The sequence below is a fragment of the Seriola lalandi genome, unplaced genomic scaffold, assembly GCF_002814215.2.
Source record: "Seriola lalandi dorsalis isolate HSWRI2012SDOR001 ecotype SW California unplaced genomic scaffold, Sedor1 jcf7180002054959, whole genome shotgun sequence".
Lineage (NCBI taxonomy): Eukaryota > Metazoa > Chordata > Actinopteri > Carangiformes > Carangidae > Seriola > Seriola lalandi.
This window is the reverse complement of record NW_019525510.1, coordinates 798,092-816,532: the sequence shown is the minus strand read 5'-3', so window position 1 is coordinate 816,532 and position 18,441 is coordinate 798,092. Positions and strand designations below refer to the sequence as shown.

The window sequence follows — 18,441 nt, the reverse complement described above, 5'->3', positions numbered from 1 at the left end:
CTCCAATTCGCCCGTTTGAGCACACATTTCTTGAAAGGTGGAGAAAGCAAAAGACGGAGAGGATGGACTTTTCGCATGTTTGGGGGGTTCGTAGACACGCCAGGGACACATACTACTGATAGAAAACCATGGAAAAGTGCATTTTGCATAATATGTCCCCTTTAAAGCCTTCTCTTCTACACCCCGACCTCTACCCTTCTAGCCTTCCCCTCTTCAGTCATTTTTCAATCTCTTTTTTTCCTGTAATCTCTGCACTCACTACACTCCCTGCGGCTATCCCCTCTTCTTCTCTCTCTGTCCCTACCCCCTTTCTATTCTCTTCCCCTCCTTTATCTCATTCTTTCAAAGCGCAAGACAAACTGAGATGCTTAAAACCCAACAGTGTTAGTACTGTCATTTTCTTCAAGTGAATGAACTCTTATACTGCTAAAGGCCATTATATCCAAAAAGCGCGACCTCCAGCAATTAATCATATTTTGTTCTTTATTGCTCACTACATTATTTACATTGATTTTAACCACCTTCCAGTGTGGAAAACTCAAGAATTTGCTGTAATGTATCATCAACAGATAGTCAAGGATTTTTAATGAGCAGTCGTTTTTTATGCTGATTAAAAGATGTTGATGGAATCTCTGAATTTTCACATCAAATCTCTAATCCCCTATCTTTCACAGGCTTCTAACTAAATCAAAGGCCATAATTGCCAATTATTCCATTATTTGACTAACAGGGTCACTAGACATAAAGTGACGAAAACTATTACTCATAAGTCAGGTCTCCTTCCTTAATGGAGACCTGATTTTCCACTCCCTCTCCCTTTGCCTCTCCCTCAACCAATCGCCCACCCCTCCCCTCCATCTCACTCCCACAGTAGGATGGCTAGGCATCCTTACCATTTATCAGCACTGCCTCAACTGCCTCCTTTAGATCAACATCAAGGTACTGCTGTGTGCCAAACCTCACAATCATCAAGCGTGAGAACAGCCAATCCCATTTCACCCAGCAGTGACTACGATCTCATTTTTATTGTCTACTTATTGTGGGTAAATCTCCTGAATTTCTTTCCATTAGGCAGTTGCTCATCCTCATGCAACAAGCAGACAACTATGCTTCAGTCAGTCATGAAGATGTTGATTCTTACCCCTACAAAACAACAAATCACACTTTGTAAACTTCTGACGAAAATCAGAGCTGACGGCCTGATGAACCCAGAAGGACAACATCATCTGCAAACAGCAACTATGCGATGCTAATGTCACTGATGATTGTTTAAAACCAACAGGAAAAAAGGTGCAACACTGCCTTGTTTGAACATACTCAATGGCTCTGATGACCCATACTTCCACAGCACCTCCCACAGAAAACATTAGGGAGTACAACTATGAGCACCCTACAAAACACATGTAGACAACATTAGCAAATCTCCATCATTGCTGAAATAACTTCAGGTTGATAAAATGCTAATCTTTTTCCCCCATGATCAAGACGGAGTCCACATTGCTCCATGAATTGTTGAGGATGTTCTGAGGTTTAAAAGTCGGTCAGAATTTATTTTTGTGCACCTTGACCTTGGTAGGTTTTCCCAGGAAGATTTAGCTGTGTGATTCCTTGATCATTTGAACACACCCTCCAGCCCCTTTACTGAAACTTGGGGACTTGTCTGTCAATTCAAAGGGCATCACATTACGCCTGCAGCATCTTTGGATGAACCTTGTCCATCCTTGCCATAAAGGATTCAGTGACATCTCCCAAAGAAATAGGCTCAGACTTGTTCTTTTTTATTTTTTGCTATTGCTCTCCCCTCATTACTCCTCCTTTTTCTCCTTGCTCCCTTTTGCTAACCACCACCCGTCTCTTAGTCTCTACTTTGAAACACCTCTCTTGTCCTGTTATTACATTTACATTTTAAATTATGTTTAATGGCTGTGTGTGCGTGTGTGTGCGTGTGTGTGTGTGCGTGTGTGTGCGTGTGTGTGTGTGTGTTTGCTCGTGTGCATGCGTGCGTTCGTGTATGTGTTTGTGTTTATGTATGTATTTCTGACTGTGTGGGTGTGTTATGAGATTAAAAGTACCGCTTTACCAGGGTTTTGCACTAAGCACTTGGAAGCTATCTGTTGTGGATAATGTCCTTTCCAACTTTTTTTGACTTGTATCCAATCATTTATTTTTACAGTGCCTTTTTGTCATTTTGCAGATGCTTACATCCACAGGGACTTGCAATAAGTTAAAATAATGTATTGCCAGCAATACAAGCAGCCAATAGGGAGAACCGGGGCCAAAACAACAGTGCCCAGACAGTAGAAAGTTATGTCTGTGTCGTTGTGATGTTCATGTATCACCGAAAAGCCAGTGGTCTAATAATAGAGAAGTGCTACAGTAAGCACAGAAATACCTCTCTCCTTCTCTTGGTTTCTTTGTCCCCATCTCCTCTCTGTTTTGTCGTTTGGCCCCTCTTCTTTTATTGTCTACTCCTCTCAGGTCTGTCAAACCGCTCCTCTTGTTTTCTCTTATCTCCTCTCCTCTGTTCGCATTTCCTCTCTCTCCTCTTTTTTTTTTTTTTTTTTAGTTCTGCAGTTCTCCTAACATTTTCCTATTCCACGTTCCTCTTTTTTTATCTTCAGGAGTTCTTTTTTCATGTGAAACCTTCACCTCTCTCTTTTCTTCTCCTTCTCCATCCCCTCCTCTCCTTTCTCCCATCACTCCTCTCCTTCCAGCTTCACTTGCTTTCTCATTTATCTCCATCCTTTGCAATCTGGTATTTGTAATGTCTAACCTCATTTAGACTTGCCACCTTGTCTCACCTTTCCTCACTTTCGACCCTTCTTCTAGTGTAACCTCTCCCTTCCTGTTCATTTAAGTGGATTTTCTGCTCTCATGTTCTGTCTTGTGTTCTTCATCCATCAGCCCCTGTTTGTCTCTGCAGGTTTTCTTGTGGGTTTTTCTCTTGCCTCTCTCTTCTCTGCCTGTGTCCTTCCTCTAGTTTCTCTTCCTCTGGCATTTCATCACATTATCCTAAAACCTACTTCACTGTTTTGTGTCAGACCTGTCCCTCATTATCTGTCTCCCCTTTCCTCTCCTTCTCCATCTCCACCTAACCTCTGTGCTGCAACCTCTGTTTCCTTTTCACCAGTTAGGCCTGTATTCTTTCAAACCTTTATCAATCTCTCCTCTCTTCTTGTTTGTGCCTTCCTCTTTTTCCTCCTTTCTTCGTGTCATCCCTTTGTCCTCCTTCTCTCTGACCTCTTGTCTCTCTCTTATTCCAATGTCAGGCAGCTGGCCAGTGTCTATGAATAATGGAGAAGGTGCAGCATGTCTCGCACTTTTTATCTGTTTCACTCTCTGCTTTTTTTTTTGTTTTCTTCTAAGCACAAGGAATTTATTTGCTTGATTTGGTAAACGTAGTCTTACATCAGCATACTGTACACTTTAGGATACCCACACTCATCATTCTCCCCTAACCCTAGTCACTACATTATTTAGCCCTTGCCCTTACCTTAAAGGGGACATATTATGCAAAATGTACTTTTCCATAGTTTTCTATCAGTAGTATGTGTCCCCGGCCTGTCTATGAACCCCCCAAACATGAGAGAACTCCATCCTCAACTTAAGTGCTGAGTCTTGAAACGCTATGTGGTGATGGGTTGTTTTTCAGAGAGCTCACTGTACATTTGTTAAAGATAATTAAAATGATGGTAAGACACATCAATTAAGACAATAATTGAGTTCTTACCATTAGAGAGCAGAGAGGAGACACCAGTTCACCAAAAATACAGAGGCCAAACAAGGAGAAATCTTCAAAAGCACTGTGTATAAAGCAACAAGTCCTCCAACCAAAACAACCATGTAGTCCACTTGTCCTCCCAACACAGAGGAGGTCGCTGTACATGCTACATCACCTAACTTCCTTCTTTGCTCCAGTCATAATTGCTACAGCCATTAGAGGTCATCTAACAATAAAACATGGCTATGGCTCATAATAAGCTGTTTGCATCGTAACCTATGGGTCTGTTTTTTTATAGGACAGTCTTGCATAAAAATCTCCTCTGGGAGACACAGATGACTCCAGTGAAGGACACCACCATTGCTGGCCACTGTCACTTACTAGGTCACATGACAGGGCAGGCTCATCCTCCAAAACGTTTCAGTCAGTTAGGTGCACCAAAAAGGGAACTGGTTTGCTATGTTAATTGTTACTGTGTTCACAGATATTTGTTTAATCAGTTGTGCACATATAAGTGCAGTCAGTGGTGCATGGCACAGGTGCACAGTGAATAATTGATAGTCTCTTAACTTGCATTTCTTTTAAGCAATTAACTTCAAAAGGGCACATTATTCAGTCATACCCTTAATGTGTTTTTTTTTTCTTTCTTCAGAGCAAAATGGGTTTGGTTATAACCTTCCTTAAGAAAACTGAATCTAGTGTTTTCTTCATCTACATTTTCATGCATTCATTTGTGTATTTGTGGTGACAGAGCTCAACAGCTTTCCACAAATTTCACTCATGCCTACTCTTCTCTAAATCTTTGTTTAACAGTTGTCAAAGACTAGCGCAGAAATATATCTATCACAAATGTAATGAAACAGTTTTTTGGCATTGTTTGTGCAGTCTTAATGAGGGAGCCAGGAGTGTCAGATGTTGTAAGTAGGCACAAGATTTTCAGTTCATCCAAGCTGATTATTTGTTTAAAATGAGCTCATGAAAACATGTAGTTAGAAGCTCAGAGATAAGTTAGGTTAAGTCACTCTCTCTCTCCCAGAAGTATTTCTGCAAGACACTGCTGGAAAAAGAAATGTTTTGTTAATCAAGTTGTTAAATTTGGATTTACAAAAACTGGAATGAAATTATGAGGTGCACAGATGGGTCCTCAACTGAGCCCAAGATGATATACAAACTGCCATCTCATGTCATTAATATGGGCAAATCCACAATACCAGTTGATTTGTACATCAATTGAGTAAATTTAGAACAATAACATATTGCTATCATTACATATAAATCATATTTTCCATTACGTAACCACTGTTTTGTAAATGCACAGGGCCTGAGGCTGTAACAATATAATATCAGCAGTGATTTCCCAAAGTAATACTCAACATGTAATTGTTTTTCTTCAGGACAGAACTGCATTGGCAAGACTTCACCAATAAACGAGTCAACACCACACATTTAGTTTCCACGAAATCATATAAAGGAATTGGTCCGAGTTTGACTTCATTTCCATACAAAGGGGACTGACATGGTACAAAAATGCTATGCTAGGACCAGGTGGAAAGTAACTCACTACAGTTACTTAGTAAGTACAGTTTTGAGGTTCTTGTACTTGAGTATTTCCATTTTATGCTACTTCATAATTTGTACACTTTTTACTCCACTGCATTTATTTGGTGACAATACTTACTAGTTATTTTGAAAAACAAGGCTAATCACACAAAACTTCTGATCAACTTCTAAAATATGATACATTTACAGACTGAAGTACCCAATAGTATTTAGGTACTTAAAGTAGTTACAATTATCTCCACCTCAACCAGCTAAAGAAAATATAAAATGCTGCTTACACAGCACTGTATTGCTAATTACCAATAAAACTAAATTATTAGAGGGAGTATATGGTTGCCTAATGAGTACTTTTAGGGTAGGGTTAGCTGCTAATACTTATTTTTATACTATTATACTAATTCCACCTCTGCCAGGTCCTCCATCTCTCCTAGCATCTGTCCTTGATGATTACCAAAACAATCACTCTGGTTGACACGGTCCACGTTCCTGTCTTTCATATTAATATACAGCCCAGCCATTTATGGCCTTCCATAAATATGTATTTTTTCTCCAACTGTTGTCAGTTCACTTTGATTTTTACATTAACTTCAATGAAGAAAGTCATTAATTACTTGATTTGGTCTTTAATTGACTTTCAGTTGTTTTGGTAAAATCTAAAATAATAATTTTTCCTCCCAGCTTTGATTTAATTTTAGACTGACTTCAGTCCAACACAAATCAGCACAGTCCAAGGATCAGTTCTTATATAACATTAATCTGATTCATCATTTAAATCTTTTTTTGTACTAGACAGGTTGTCTAAGAGCTTTTTCTTTAACCAGGCTGGTTTAACAAGTAGAGTTGAGATAAAATCATGCACATCAATGTAACCAGGATAAAAGGAAATTCTTACCAGACTAAAACCCCAATAATATGATGCTCTGTTGGTGCCTGTAGGAATTATACATCAAATTCACTCACCATTGCCCAGAGTTCATAGATCAGGTGCAGAACATTAGCTGTCTGAAATCACTCCCTACATTATTAATACAGGACAGAGTTCACTGTATTTACTGTCTGCTTTATTTGGGTGTAGAAAATCTGAGTGTGAAATGGATGCATGATGTAGCGCCACAAATGATTCCCAGTTTTAGCTCTGGTTTTCAGGCTCTTATTTCATATGACATGTCATTATGTCACACCCCCACACATTTGTATTTAACCACACTAGCTGGGAAAAACCACTGGTTGACTCACTGAGAGATAACACATTGCTCTACTGTAGTCTGTTCACTGTGTATACTGTAGAGTGTAGAGAGCCTTGGGGCAGACACAATGACAGTGCTTTTGTCTCATCTGACATTTTTCACATTCTTTTTCTCAGATTTTCATGAGCTGTCTCTTTCAGTCTTTTTTTTTGGATTTGATAACATTCCCAACTGTATTCACAGAGTGAGAACTTTGTGTCTTCTATAATAAGCACTCAATGAGGTCCAAGTGTGCTTAATATTTTTTACCACCTCATATTTTGTTTCTGCCCTTTTCCTTATCTGTGTTTTCTCCTCCTTCATTGTCTTCTCTATCTGCTCAGTATACCTGCGGCATTATTAAAGGGCAGTTACAGTGGCTCCTCTTGCTCTAGGGAGGATGGTAGAACATTGGCTTCCAGGCAGTCTCTTACATCATTTCCTTTTTTTGTCTCAGTGTACCATTTTCCTCACATTTATTTATATATATTTTTTTTTTTCACCACTGCCTTGGTTGCTGTTGGTAACAAAATACAAGATATGTGAGGTGATGATGTAAGATTTACCATAGGCAACCAACTCATTTTCTCAGTGGTAATGCTTTAGAAACTGTTTTTGAAAATGTGAACTTTTCTGACTTTCTACTACTTCACTATATCGGTTCATCTCTCTTGCTTTACTGTTTCTCTCCTCTCCTCTTCCTTTAATACTTCATTTTTTTTATCATAAATAAGGCTTCGGTCAGTGTATTGTATTCTGAGACTAGAATCACTTCATCAGATATATACATTTTCAAAATTCTAAACCATTATATTATAACTTAGACAACTTTACAATTTGGCTTTCTCTTCCCTCTCAGTTAATCTGAGCTGCTTTTTATTGTTGGATATTTAAAAAAAAGCATTTAAGTGTATTTTAACATATTTTTTCAGGTTTGCTGAATATTCCTTCTGTTAAACACATGTTGGCGAGGGAGTTATACTGTATTCAGTACAACTGCGCACAACATGCTTTTGGTCGGTGATGATGTGAATGGATAATATCATTCATTCAATTCCCACATCTGCATTTTCCAAGCTAGTGGAACAAATTGCCTTTCAGCTAAGACCTCTGTAAATTACAACCAGACTTTGCACTTCAGATGACAAAGTAGAGTGACATCAAATTCGTACTCTAAAAAGTTCTGCTTCAAATAAGGTTGTATATATAATATATACTATAATATATTAGTATAAAATAATAGTTCCTCAGATGAAGTCTTATGGATCCTGGAGTTATTCACACTTGTGTGGTGTGCAAGATATGATATACTATGTTTACAATTGTTTGTGATGTGTAGTTTCACAGCAGTTTTCACAGCAATTGTTGGTCATGCTGCAATCTATAATGCTGCAATCCCTAATAACATGGAAGCCATTTTGAAACACTTTCCTCCAATAACTGCATTTTTGTTTGAGATTTTTTTCGACCTCGAATTGAAATCTTTAACGATCATCTTCCATCAGCAAACTAATTCCACATACTGACACAAAGTTATGACAAACTTTCAGTGTGATATTGACCACCAGTTTGGACCATAAAGAATACACACACATTTCACAACAATACCAGTTTATTTACTGGAGAAGTGTTCAGGTGTGCAAAGGTGCATACTGTGGATTTGCAACAGGTTTTGTTACATCATACCTTCTTTTTCCCATTTGCCTTGTCTTCCTCTGCTGTATTCTCTATAGTATAGAGTAAATACACTATGGAGCAAAAAGTTAGTGCAGGCAAACTCTTTTTCAGGAAGGCCGTCACCTTGGAGATAGTTGTAAAGTGTGAAAATCAGTTGTTTTTGTTTTTCTTACTTCCAGGTTGACTGGTACAACCCTGCCCTCACCAGTGATATCAAATAAGAACTGGCTTCGGATACATTTCACCTCAGACAGCAACCATCGAAGAAAAGGATTCAGTGCTCAGTATCAAGGTACGTTTGTGCTGTGTGTGTGATGGAATACGAACGGGTATTGAGGCTCTTTCAGGTTTGGTTTGAACACATTTACAAGCTAATCCACGCATAAAAAACAAGACAGACTTGGGAATGCATGGTTCTTTTCTTGGGTTATATCTGCATATGCTGTAATTGAGAATAGCATTTACTGTGGACAGAAGTCTAAAATCGCCTGACTGAAGTCGCTGGACCTTTCTTGTCATCTAATTCAGTGGTTCCCAACCTTTTTTCCCCAGGGACCCCCTAATTCATTTCTGATGGAATTCGCGACCCCCCCTAACCATAAATTACATGAGAAAAATCATGTTCTGCTCTTTTGCGTTTTTAATTACAAATAGCTTACAGGCAGCATCACATTCATAGGCCTACAATACAGTATGCTTCTCTGATCTACTTTTAATATTGACAAATCATATCTTGCAATATGCAAGATAGCCTATTTGTGCCTAATAGGAATTGGAACAAAAATAATATATCGCAGGTAAATCATGAGAGAGAAGTTGGGTATGCGAGTCAAATTCATTAATGTGAACCTTGGTCTTGCATGTGCGCTACCAGGCCTGCAATGTCTGGTGTAATGCGAGTTACAGCCATTCTAAAGTCATTGTGCACGTCCAGTCTGTTGCGCGCCTTTGTTTTAATAGCAACAAGTGCGCTAAACGCTGTCTCAGACAGACATGTGGTGCTGAACGTGAGAATAATCCTGGTTGTGGCATGCAGTGTGAGCCTCGGAGCAATGATGGATCCCTTCACAATCCAGAACTTCTTGAATCCGTGTTCCTGTAATGAAGGAATAAATCAAATGTTTAGGCTAAATGTGACCAACACCTCATTGGTGTAATCCCCACATGGGGCCGAGCCTACAATGAAGTTTATTGAAAGTCACCCTTATTAAAACAAGTCGATTTAGAACAAACAATTTGAAATAGGCTAGTCAGGACTCATTTCAATTGGTAAATTAAAACCCAACATACTACAACTTATGGTGGATAGAATATAGCCTATCAAATAGGCCTGCATTACCATACCTGGAAATATTTCTTCGCTACAGTCGGCCTGGATGTCGGTGAGTTCATCTGCGCAATCAAGGTATTCCACATCCTCAATGTTGGCAACAAAGGGATCCAACACCCATGACTCCTTGGATACGTACTCCTCTGTGTCAGCCAACCGTGTTTTGATCTCCTTTTGCAATGCGTTCATGTGGCTCGTAAACTCACGACGAACAGACACTGGAACAGTCTCAGGGTTGTTTCTGCATTGTTTCAGCAGTAGTGGGAACTGTTGGAGCTCTCCCTTCTCCATTTTCCCGACTCTATACTCGAATGCGTCGAGCGCCTCTTTACATTGCATGATGTTGGCCTCTGCGCCTTGGAGACGCTTGTTTGTTTCATTGTAGAGAGTGAAGACGTCAGCTAGGTATGCAGTTTTGATCCAGAATGACTCTGTCATTTTCTCTGAAAGTGCGGGGTTATGAGTTTGGAGAAATTCTTCTATTTTGTCCTGCAGTTCCACAAAGCGCACAAGCACTCTGCCTCGTGACAGCCACCGCACTTCTGTGTGCAGGAGGAGCGTTTGGTGCGCCTCATCCTCGCATAACTGTGCAAAGAGGCGCTTGTTGGTGGGGCGACCTTTGATGAAATTTACAACTTTGACTACAGTTGCGAGTGTGTCACTGAGGTCGTCGGACAGTTTTTTGCTGGCTAGTGCCTGGCGATGGATCATACAATGAAATATAACACAGTGCGGGGCCGTCTCTTTCAAGCGACGGTTAAATCCTTTGTTTTTCCCCATCATTGAGGCAGCTCCATCTGAACAACATGCAACTAGATTCTCGTAGGAGAGGTTTTGGGACGAGAAATAAGAATCCACTGCAGTAAAAATATCCTCACCTCTAGTGGTGGTGGTAAGGTTGACTGACATAAGAATATCCTGCTTCAGATTTTCGTCTTCAATATACTGCACATAAACAATGAGCACAGCCTCGTCTGCCACCGTTGTAGTTTCATCGAGTTGTGTGGCAAATGGCCCCTTTCTAAGCCTTTCGGACAGCTGCTGCTCACAGTTACTTGACATCTTATCAATTCGGTCTTTCACTATATTGTTAGAGAGCGGTACTGATTTGAGTTTCTCCGCCACCTGTGCACCGCACAGTTTCTCAACCATTTTAATGCAGGCTGGTTTGATGAGCTGCTCGCCAATATTGTGCGGTTTCTTTGCTTTCGCAATTAAAAGCGAACACTCAAAGGAGGCTTCAGTAGCTTTCTGTAAATCACTGCCAGCCTTGTTAAACGCTGCTCTAATATCCTTTGGCTTGTTAGCCTTGAGCAACTGTTCTTTGCGCAGAAAAAAGTCACGGTCCTTCCCAACGGTTTCTGGATGCCTCGTCGCCTGGTGTCTCTTCAGTTTGCTGGGCTTTAGGCTAGCGTTAGCCAACTTCTCTCCACAAATCACACACTCGGGTCGTTTGTCCGTTCCCTCCGTGAAGCCCATGGCGATGTATTGTTCACGGTACGTCACTTTCTTTTTTGCAGATGAGCTGTCGTCCTCTCCTTTGCGCTTGTCACACATTTTCACGTCTCTGGCTGCAATCAAGTAAGCGAGCTTGCTAGCTCCACTAAAAGTGGCTAGCTAACGTTAGCTACGGAACGTGACAGTCAACTGCATTCACGTTTCGCATTTTGCTGATTTGGAGGAGTAGCCTATCGTAATGGTCAATTCAATTTGTTTGTTCAATTTAATCGCAGTGCAGAGACTATTATTGCTTCTAGTGACAATATATGTTGCATAAATATTTCGGCCTAAAAACTGTTAAAATAGACCTCAAATCATCAGAGGCTTGGCGACCCCCCTGAGCTCTCTCCTCAGGTTGGGAACCAATGATCTAATTGACTGGTTGTATGGCTTAATTAGCATATTAAGGTGCATATTAGTTTCCACGTGGCGGCCCACATTTAATTGGCCGCTTCCGACACAAAACACGGTGAGCATGTCTCTCTTCCTGTGACTCACTTGTCTGGCTCTGTCTTTTTTTTTTTTTAATTCAATCCAATGCTGACTCTCTTTTCCCCAGTTGTCTGTCTCACTCTTGCCATTCGTACATTTTCCAGTCTCACCTGTGTGTGTGTGTGTGTGTGTGTGTGTGTGTGTGTGTGTGTGTGTGTGTGTGTGTGTGTGAGTGAGAGAGAAAGAAAGAGAGAGAGGGAGAATGCTTTTCATGCCAAGTCTGTTTCTCAGTGGAATGTAGTTTGGTTGTAGCACAGATTTTTCTGTTATCCTCTGCAATGCTGCTACTTAGGATAAAATAGATGGGATAAATTTTAATGCAGCTGCTCTCCTTTGCTCTTCTCCCCCTTTTTCTTCTCTCTTGTCCTCACTTCTCTGTCTTTTAATCTCTTCTCCCTTTTCCCTGTTCTAATTTTCAGTTTCTAGCACTGTTGGATGTGATGTTGTTGCATAGATTTGTTATAGGAGGGGGAATGCGAAGCACACACATAGTTGATGTGCACTGAATAACAACCCGAAAATATTAATAAGCGCTTTAGAAAAAAAGATGTACAGTATTTATGGTATGATTTATAATTAAATGAATCTCTTTTCCTTTTTTGCAGTTAAGAAAGCCATAGAGCTGAAGTCCAGAGGGGTGAAGATGATGCCCAGTAAAGACTCCAGTCACAAAAATGCTGTCTGTAAGTAAACCACTGTCTGCTGTTTGTTTGTTTCTGCAGAAAGTGGGACTGTGTGTCATTTAGACAGTTAGATAGTCCTTTTTAACCCAAGTTGAAAAACATCTGGTCACACACATATACACATGTGATGTGCATGCACACACACACACACACACACACACACACACACACACACACACACAAACACACACGCAAAGTGTATGTACACAAGGACGCACAGGCTGCATCCATCTTTGATGTGGCAGGAGCAGTGATTTCATCTATTTTTCACTGGGGTTGCCCTTCTAAGAGACAAGAATGAGTACCACACTCTCCTCTTCTGTTTTTTTTTTTTTTCTTTTTCCCTTCAAAAGGTCGGAGGTTCACATGAAAGCAGTTCTATAAATAGAAGTTATTCATGTTTCTAGATGCAAAATATGTTTATATATAGAAGCAAATATATGTTTGAAATAAAAAAACAGTCAGGTTTTAACCTGTTCAAACTAGTCCTGTAATTCAGTTCATTGCACTCCAACCCGAATAGTCCTTTAAATATATTGTGTTTTTTGCAGTTAAGAGCAGAACAATGAAAGGTGAGCAAGCATTCACAACCATCTTGTGAATGCTTGCTCACTCCCACTGGAGTAAACGCTGCTCACGTTTTACAACAGTTTTATGGCCCGCCGCATAACGTCTCCATAGACACAGCCTGGCTTGGCTGGTGCTAGCGGTACAGGCGGTACAGATACATCTACTACTGCTGAAGCCAGTTATTTTGAGCATTTGAAGCAGTTTTATGAAAAAACAAGTGAAGACTCAGATGTATTATATTTATTTACGGATTTCAAATGTAACTAATGTCTGTGATTTTTCTGTGATATACAATAATTCATTTTGTTTGGGAGTGGCGATGATTTGGGGCTGGTGATGGATGGGTAGAAGGAGGTTGAAAAGAATATCGGACTTTATATATATATAAAAAAAAAGAAATGGAACAAATGAACGTTCATTTTTGAAACTGAATTTAGTTCAAAATTTTAAAAAATGAACTATAAATATGAACTAGTTCATTTCATCTGTATGAACTGAACTTTGAACTAGTTCTTTTTAAGTGTGAACTGGCACAACACTGTGCACAACCATGTTTGAATACCAAAAGTTATATTCATGAGTTCATGAGTCTCGATTTTGTTACTGTTAAAATGTTTTCTATCATTTTAACTTTAAAGAAATGTTCAAGCCACCCGTTGTCATACCTCCCTTTGCTCGTGTGAGGAAGACAATCTGACTACAGTCCATAATAAACTCACTGCAGCATAGTGACTCACTTTCTCCTGGCTGTCGCTGTTGCTTCCCAGTGGATAAGTCTTTTGTATTATACATTTCAGCCTTTTATTACATTTTAACTTCCTAAATTTCCAAAAGCTAAGTGGGGTCTGGGGGGTTGGTGCTGTGACTCTTCTTGGCCAAAGCTGGAATCGTGCCAAATGCATCTTATTCATTCCCTTTGGTGGTGTGGCCAAGATTCCAGATAGAGACAGTGTATTGTCCGTCAGGTGATGTCAGTGACAGCTCATTTCTGAGACATACTGCAAGTCAGTACAAAAAGTTTACAATCCATTGTTAATGATGGTCAATATATTTCTCATTTATTTATTTATTTGAAAAGGACAGTGCACATTAATTAACCTTTCTGTAAATGTGCAAGTGTTAGCAAACAGGCTAATTTTCAACTGCAGTCCTCTGGCAGGTAGAATATAAGTTTAAAGTTTAATTTCTGTCTCTCTATGGTCTTTTCTCTCCTTTCTTCTCTCCTTTACCCTTTTCATATGATCAGCTCTTGTCTAATGTCGCGCAGACCACACACTGCACAGTGCATGCATATCTTACATGTCATTTCAATGGGATTTAAACGGCTGCTGACATGCCTTGCTCTGTGCCATTTATAACATGATGAAAGCCACTTATTGTACTTTTCAAATTAAACTGAGAAGAGCTTTGAATACAAAGAATGACTGCACTGTAAAAGCTAATCATGAGATGCATCTGTAATTTGAGTGCTGTAAATGTTTAAAAGGATTTTATCAGCAGCTCGTATCTCCAAGTGTCCTGCTGTCCTATAGTTGTTGGTATGTATGTAGTGAAGATATCATCAACCAACCAAGTAACAAGAAGATGAATATATTATTTTCCGAAGTATCGAACAGGGCCGACATGGTCAACAAGGGAGACTGTTCTCCCAAGAAAAACAACAGCATCAGTCATTTCAGAAAATGGCCAAAAATGACGTTGGTGTTGGCATTGTGCACTTAACTACACTTGTACACTGGCTTAACCATTCAGCTTTCAGGACCTCATGCCAAGTAGTTATTTATTTTTTTTTTTAAATATATTTTTTTGGGCTTTTATGCCTTTAATGGACAGCACAGTGGAGAGTGACAGGAAACGGGGAGGCAGAGAGAGGGGGAATGACATGCAGTGAAAGGCCGTCCAATGCGGGATTCTAACCGGGGCCGACTGCAGCGAGGACTGTAGCCTCTACACATGGGGCGCCTGCTTAAACCACTACGCTACATGACGCCCCCAAGTAGTTATTTTAACCCAAACCATGATCTTTCATTATCCATATCAAAAAAGTGTTTTATTTCTTATATTTGTAGCCATTTCGAAAGGCACAAACAAAAAAAAAAACATCTTCCTGCTGATACAGGTGTCAGATCGGAAAGCACTTCTGTATCTATCTGAGGAGCAGTTTCAAGCAATGCATTTTGTCATTTAATTTGGAGGACATGTTCCTGCTACAGGTGTGACTCTGACAATTATATATGATAAAACATAGTTAATAACAACATAATTACAATGCAGAATATTGAACTAAGCCAAGGTAGAGTAAACAGTGCTTGAGAAAGATGGTTGATTTTTTTTAATTAAAAATACGCCCCTCCCTTCAGTGGTCCTTCAGAAGCTACGCATCTCAAATTCATATAATCTAATATCACACCAACAGCATATCTTGGCAAGTGTCTGAGCACTTAATTTTAAATTTTTGTTCTTCTGACCGCAATCTCCCAATCAATCTGATCCAAAACTCCACACGATCTGGCAGCGATGGATGGGTAGACTGCTCCTTCTCCGTCCCCTGGTAGTACTTAAATTGCACTGTTAGCGCGTGCCAGATTTATCGTCTCTCAAGTTGCTCACGCTGCCACCTCTTGCCCATCTCCCCTCCTCTCTGTTTCTTTCCATTGTCCAGTGAATGAGCACAAACGCTCCCTGTTGTTGATTGGCTGGAATAGTGCTGTGTTGCTTGGTGCGAGCCACTTTGTTTATTTCAGAGCCGAGGCTGTGTAGATGTTAAAAATGCAGGTCCTCAGATTTTTACAGTGGTTATTTTGAATAACCTCTACCATTGTTGTCGAGTGTGCCAATGTGCAGTAACGTACCGATATTGGACTTGGAATGAAACCGAACTGTGTTTTAGTTGAAGAAAAGTTTAATAGTTATCTAAAAACTGCACAGTAAATAAAAATCAAACAAACAAACAAACAAAGCTTTGTCAGTGAATGTCTCAAAGTGATTCATAACTATTACATCATTAGTTTGTTTTAATGGTGGCAGCTGATGTGCACTATAGATGTCAGCTTTTATGGTTTATTTTGGAATTTTAGGCCATTAAAAGGACTTTCTCCAGAGGCTGTGTTTAAGCATTTCAGTATTTACTCAGTTCCATCTCTGTGATAACTTAAAACCTGATGAACCATCTTCAATAGCTACAGGGATTAGAATACAGCTGTTGTTCTTTAAGAAATAACATTTAAAGGAAAACAAAAGAAGATGGCAAAGAGGCTCCACAAGCCATATTGTTAAAAGCTGAAGATCTGTGTAAACAGTGTTCAATTAGTTGATCCAAATGGAGGTAGAATCATGTGTTTTTATCTGGACCTGAGGAAACATGGTTTTCACCTCAGTGTCAGCTAATGGGAAACCAAATAAACTTAAACAGTACATTGACCACAGGGCAATAAAACAATGAATTTAATGATAAATACAATAAATATCTCTTCAGTCTGGAGGGTGGGGGTGGCTGACATATTTCTTGGCAGCTTTGAGATGCCTCTAAAACAGCATTCAGATCATTTGACAGAGGCTTTTAATTATCACGGAAGCCCAAGCTCATACCTCATCCATTCCTCAGCATTTAGCTTCATAATAAAACCCTCATCAATAATTCTGCTGATTTACACGCTCAGCCAAGCATGTGCCGGTGCAATTAACATTAGTATGGTGTTTTTTTGTGTATGCGTGTGTATATGTGAAAAAGATATCTTATGTGGTTGCGAACCTCTTCATCTGTTGCTGCAATTAAAATTAAAACTGGTATGCTCTGTATGTATGTGAGTGTGTGCATGTGTATGTGAGGAGTTCTTGGGGAAAATCACTTTATTATATTTATCAATGATGTGCTTGGTGAAGAGTTCAGATCTCACACACTCTCCTTTACTCTTGCTTACACATGCTGTGCTCACACTCTGATGTGCACATAAGCACAAACACACTCATATACAAAGTGGTTTCCACATGACAGAATTGCCTGAAGTCAACCTGCTGAGTCCAAAGCTATTGCATTTGCTTGTTACGAGAGGGGTCTGCTAACAGAAACATCTTGTTGTGAAGTAACTCTCTTGGCGGTCTATGGAGATTTTTCAGAGACTGACATAAATGTATTAAAATAAATTACATAGAGCCTTAGCAATTTGATGTTGTGCATGTCCCCCTAAATATGTATTAACTTAAAAAACAATGTCTAACTCTGCAAAGAATAAAGCGGGCTGCAATTAACCTTACAACTAGTAATACTCCTCTGGCTGAGGGGGGTCAGATCTCACTGCACATTGCCCTGTGTGTATTTTATCATGATGTTTAAATACAGAGATCACCAGTGATTTGTTGTGCATGTGCTTAAAGACTCAAAAGTACCTATGTCACTTGTAAAATTTGTGCTGCACTGTACAGAACTAGCTTTGCTGTCTGTAATCATTATGTGGAGCTAAAGAATGATGATAATGACTGTTAACTGTGTAGTCCAGGGATCCCTTAATCTTTTAGAGCTCTGGACCTAAATGAGAAATTTAGTTTCTCACCATGGGACTCATGCTCATTAAAACATACTCACATTTTTATCATGGGGACCAAACTGAGAAAATGTGAGTTCACACACTGGACTGAGGGCTCAGTGAGGTTACCCCAATATAATACAGTTCAGCCATCAGGCTTAGAACCAGGATCATTAAAACATTTTTAAAAAAAAAGTGAAGCCAAGGTCCAGTTTTGGTCCCGAACCAGTCTTTGAACATTTCTTTACACTGTATGACTCTCGGGGGTAATATTATAGCTGTATGGCAGATAATGTGCACTCTTTACGCAATATATAATCATTACAAAGAACTAGAGACTGATGATAATGAGTTTTACCTGTCTAGAGAATGAAGTGCTTATGAATCATAATCTAAAGGACTATGTATAACAGCCTCTAGCCTATATTAAAGCACAGTCTAATAGACAGACACACTTGAGAATAAGTTAAATTCATTTTGAGAACAGTCTGTTTATGAATAATTCTCACATTGACTATTGATTAAATCCTATGTGATTAGATAGATAGATAGGTAGATAGATATTCAAACACAAAGATATAAACTAAGAGTGGTAACTAGAACAATGTAAAATAGTTCAAATAAAAGCAACCCATCTTATAGCTGCCCTCTCTCAGCAGAAACATTAGCTTACTGCTGAGGATGCGTCATAATTACAGAGAGGCTGAAAGATTGTGATTAAGGGGTTTTACTCCCTCGACAATGACCTAAAACTGTAATGAATCATCATTGTGAGACTGTGATTTATAATCAGTGTTTTCTTCAGGATTGCCAGGAAAGGTTGTGCTGGGCCACGGTCTACTCAAATGAAAGTGATGTGACCATTTGAAACTTAAAATTACAAGATGGTACAGCAGCACTGCTAAATAGGTTTGGGAAAACCTCACAGTCATGCAGTCTGTAACCATCAGGATAATATGAAATATTGTGTTTTATCACACATGGCTCTGACTCAGAGTCAGAGACCATTGGTTTTGATGTGGATAGTCTTGTAAGTTCAACAAAATGATGCTGCGATAGATGGCAGAGAAGAGTGGAAGAGAGCATATCAACAAACTGCACTGTACATGTTTCTCTCCTCATCCAGCAGGCATCCGAAGAGCACCTCAAAATATCTTAC

At 39.5% G+C, this 18,441-nt stretch overlaps 1 protein-coding gene across 1 annotated transcript in view; it reads left to right on the top strand.

Moving 5' to 3' along the window:
* Positions 1-18,441, top strand: part of LOC111645918 (CUB and sushi domain-containing protein 1-like) — a 282,987-nt gene that overhangs the window by 72,867 nt on the left and 191,679 nt on the right. Inside the window, exons 4-5 of the mRNA XM_087170782.1 lie at positions 8,364-8,476; positions 12,112-12,189. Of these exons, the coding sequence (XP_087026908.1) occupies positions 8,364-8,476; positions 12,112-12,189 (191 nt within the window). The remainder of the gene's footprint in view (positions 1-8,363; positions 8,477-12,111; positions 12,190-18,441) is intronic.